Source organism: Ascaphus truei (genome assembly GCF_040206685.1).
Source record: "Ascaphus truei isolate aAscTru1 chromosome 20 unlocalized genomic scaffold, aAscTru1.hap1 SUPER_20_unloc_2, whole genome shotgun sequence".
Classification (NCBI taxonomy): Eukaryota; Metazoa; Chordata; class Amphibia; order Anura; family Ascaphidae; genus Ascaphus; species Ascaphus truei.
The window spans coordinates 439,460-443,788 of NW_027453858.1; the positions used below are offsets into that span (position 1 = coordinate 439,460).

Here is a 4,329-nt window from a genome sequence, read left to right on the forward strand (position 1 = left end):
CTGGCTCTAGTTCCTTGCAACAAAGAAAGCTTTCCATTACTTCTCCATTGTACTCACATCTCGCCAACCGTTGAGCTTTACTTGTTGTGTCTGTAGACGCGTCAGCTTGGATCGCGAAATTACAATTTTTTTTAGTGTTTCAGACAGAACCTCTAGGACCCAGACAAACTGAGGAACCCCAAAAGGATGAAACTGCTGTCTGCGTGGGTTACTAGCTCTGCACTTCTGTCATCCAGGCTGTGCTCACAAGCGGTGTAATACGGCAGGGCTAAGTGTAGAGGGGTCCGTGTTAATACGGATATGTAATAGTGACACGGCAGGGCTAAGTGTACAGGGGTCCGTGTTAATACGGATATGTAGTAGTGACACAGCAGGGCTAAGTGTACAGGGGTCCGTGTTAATACGGATATGTAATAGTGACACGGCAGGGCTAAGTGTACAGGGGTCCGTGTTAATACGGATATGTAGTAGTGACACGGCTCTCTTGCATTTCGTTACCCAGAATCCCTAGCTGCAGTAGAAGCACTGTACACTGAGATGACGAGGACAGGCCGGATTAGACATGTGTGAGACTTGCGGATGTGCTCACATGTGATGTGTATAAGGGTGACACACACGGTGACACACACGGTGACACACACGGTGACACACACGGTGACACACACGGTGACACACACGGTGACACACACGGTGACACACACACAGCAGAAAAGCGTTTAACTGGAAGTATATTTTCTTTATTTGCATGTTTCCAAACTAAAGGGTTTGAACAGATACAAGAGAGACAAAAAGGGGCCGAGACAGGTTAATATAGTGGGACAAAGGATAAGAAAATAAAACACACATTGGGATGGGGGGGTTCCAGGTACAAAATAAAGTCACCCTTTACATTGAGAAACATGCTGCTTGTGCAACTTGGAATATATATATACAGGGCTTATAAAATCTTACATCTACACCAGCCCCCGTATCAACGGGGCGCCCTCTGCCATTATCTTACATTATAAAACACAGGGGAGGGTCTCTCCCCTCTCCCACTTCTTTAAAATAAATAAAAAAACAACAAAAAGCCACCACAAGAAAAGGCTATTTCTCTGAGTCCTGTACTTGGGATTCCCCGGCACACGTCCATCACGTTAACACCTCACGTGCTGGAGAGGTCTGAAGGAGCACAAAGGGTTAACCTCTGCAATGCTTAAAGGAAACTCCGCCTAGTGCCGTAAAAACTAAAATGACCACTTTTCCCCAGACCCAACGTTCCCGTCTCTCGCGCCCCAAAGATCCAGCGACCGCAGGGTGTAGCAGAGCCGATCTGCGCTGTAGTGTGCGTCACGCGGCGGAAGCGGAAAGGATGCGGGGGGGTGGTGGGGAAGCGTGAATAACACTGTGCTGAACCTTCAGCCGCATCAGGCAACCATCCTCGGGCCTGACGGACACGCAGCCACCAGCGCCCGGCGCCAGGAACCGCCTGATCCGGGCGGCTGGGGGGCGCCCCACGAGAGCTTGTAAACAGAATAAGGACACTGCGCCTCCTCCACAAAGAGATTGTCTCCTCCGTTACACCCCTCCCCCAAGGAGAGTCCGGTGGGCGAGGTGGGACCCCCAGCCGTGCCAATGTCTGTATATAACAAGCTGAGGGGAGCAGGCGGATTCACCAAGTCCCACCCCAAAGGCCTCTTTCTCGGCACTGGGGGTCAGAGTCCGGTTCAGGTGGGATCTGTTCCTGCAGATCCGATCAGAACCTATTTATAGGATACGCCCCACTCCACTGGAAGGGGGAAGCCACGCGCTCCTCCCGCGCTCCCTCAGCCAGAGTCCGAGTCGCTGGTGTCCGAGGAGCTGGAGGTGGAGCTGCTGCTGCTGTCGGAGCCCGAGCTGGAGCTGGAGGCGCTGAGACGCGACACGGAGACCTGCTGCTGGGCCGACTCCACCTTCTCGTGCGCTGAGGGGGAGAGAGGGGGTTAATATATCAAGGGGCGGGATATATACATATATATATAGATATATACACACTACAACAATGTTCCACAACTAGCTGTGCCGGTGAACCGCGCACGCGCCAAACTAGGGCTGGGCGGTATACTCGGGAATATATTCTCACACTTCTGAATGCGCGGGGGGGGGGGGGGGGGGGAAGAAGCTCCTCCTCTCACCTTCCCGTCCCCACCCCCCCACTAATCGTCCCCACTAGTTCTGCCCCGCCCCAGGGTTAACACACTGTTGGCTGCTCAGCGGGATGCAGATACAGGCTGCGGCCCTGCGTGCGTTATGCAGGGAGAGGGGGAGAGGGGTTAGGGCCGTGTGTGGTACAAGAGAAAGAGGTGAATGTGCCGCTTGGGATTAAGGAGGGATAACATGCAGTGTGCGCGTGTGTGTAAGAAGGGCGGGGGGGGGGGGAGAACGCCAGGCTAAATGTACGCCCCCGAGAAACGCCAGGCTAAATGTACCCCCCGCCCCCGCACGGGAGAAACGCCAGGCTAAATGTAACCCCCGCCCCCGCACGGGAGAAACGCCAGGCTAAATGTACCCCCCGCCCCCGCACAGGAGAAACGCCAGGCTAAATGTACCCCCCACCCCCGCACGGGAGAAACGCCAGGCTAAATGTACCCCCCGCCCCCGCACAGGAGAAACGCCAGGCTAACTGTACCCCCCACCCCCGCACGGGAGAAACGCCAGGCTAAATGTACCCCCCGCCCCCGCACGGGAGAAACGCCAGGCTAAATGTACCCCCCGCCCCCGCACAGGAGAAACGCCAGGCTAACTGTACCCCCCGCCCCCGCACAAGAGAAACGCCAGGCTAAATGTACCCCCCGCCCCCGCACGGGAGAAACGCCAGGCTAAATGTACCCCCCCCACCCCCGCACGGGAGAAACGCCAGGCTAAATGTACCCCCCGCCCCCGCACGGGAGAAACGCCAGGCTAACTGTACCCCCCGCCCCCGCACAAGAGAAACGCCAGGCTAAATGTACCCCCCGCCCCCGCACGGGAGAAACGCCAGGCTAAATGTACCCCCCGCCCCCGCACGGGAGAAACGCCAGGCTAAATGTACCCCCCGCCCCCGCACGGGAGAAACGCCAGGCTAAATGTACCCCCCGCCCCCGCACGGGAGAAACGCCAGGCTAAATGTACCCCCCGCCCCCGCACGGGAGAAACGCCAGGCTAAGTGTACGAGGCACTCACATTTCTTGGGCGGTTTCTTGGCGGAGTTGAGCTGTCCGCTAACATCCTGCAGTCTCTTCTCCAACTCTCTCTTCTTCTCCAGAGCCATCTCCTCTTTAGTTTTCCCCACCAGCTTCTTTAGTGCTGGAGAGAGCACCGAGTTAAGGGGAGCTGAGGAGAGACGACAGGGACACGGTTATACACACTGAGGGACGGACACACACACACACACACACACACAATATAAATACATATTATACACACTGTGCTGGAGAGAGCACCGAGTTAAGGGGAGCTGAGGAGAGACGACAGGGACACGGTTATACACACTGAGGGACACGCTCATTATACATTACACAATATACATACACACACAGGGACATGGTTATACACACACACACACACACACACAGGGACATGGTCACACACACACACACACACACACACACACACACACACACACACACACACACACACACACATGGTTATACACACACACACATACATTACACAATATAAATACATATTATACACACACACAGGGATAGGCTCATACATTACACAATATAAATTATATATACCCACACACACAGGGACACAGTTATACACACAAACAGGGACAGGCTCATACATATCGCGCACACACACGCGCACGCACACGCGCACGCACGCACTTTTGGGGGTTCAATATGCGCTTGTAGGTGTCCTGTATGTTATATATATTACACACATACAAACACCGAGGGACAGGCACATAACACAATAAACATTATATATTATTATATACAGTGTTGGACAAATCCAGTCAGTCAACTGCATGCCCGTGGTGACTGGATATGACCCCGTGGTGACTGGATATGACCCCGTGGTGACTGGATATGACCCCGTGGTGACTGGATATGACCCCGTGGCGACCTCGTCATGGCGGGATTGGGGGCGGGACTAGGTGGCGAGTAGATTTTTTTGGTGATTTGTCAACCACTAATTATATATACACAGGGAGACTGTTATACACAGATGAGCCGGCTCATTACACAATACTGTATGCATTATATATATTAGACGCATACAAACACCGAGGGGCCGGCTCATTACACATGGTGCTGGAGAGCACAGAAAGGGATACGGTGATACATCGAACACCCCCCCCCCCATCTCCTCCTTCCTGCT

The 4,329-nt window shown here is 54.0% G+C and overlaps 1 protein-coding gene across 1 annotated transcript; it reads right to left on the reverse strand.

The window, feature by feature from the left end:
* Nucleotides 1-715: 715 nt before the first annotated feature.
* Nucleotides 716-3,361, reverse strand: LOC142474713 (bromodomain-containing protein 2-like). Its single transcript, XM_075580898.1, has 2 exons — nucleotides 3,181-3,361; nucleotides 716-1,942 (listed from the first exon to the last, which is right to left on the reverse strand). Exons 1-2 carry the CDS (start codon nucleotides 3,266-3,268, stop codon nucleotides 1,806-1,808), a joined length of 225 nt encoding a protein of 74 aa, XP_075437013.1. The 5' UTR covers nucleotides 3,269-3,361; the 3' UTR covers nucleotides 716-1,805.
* Between the last annotated feature and the right edge of the window lie 968 nt (nucleotides 3,362-4,329).

Bases quoted from the DNA above. Each gene is read 5' to 3' on its own strand.
- LOC142474713 (XM_075580898.1), bottom strand. From the start codon at position 3,268: ATGGCTCTGGAGAAGAAGAGAGAGTTGGAGAAGAGACTGCAGGATGTT. The intron at 1,943-3,180 runs GTGAGTGCCTCG...TCTCCCCCTCAG, and splicing joins CAAGAAACCGCCCAAGAAAT to CGCACGAGAAGGTGGAGTCG.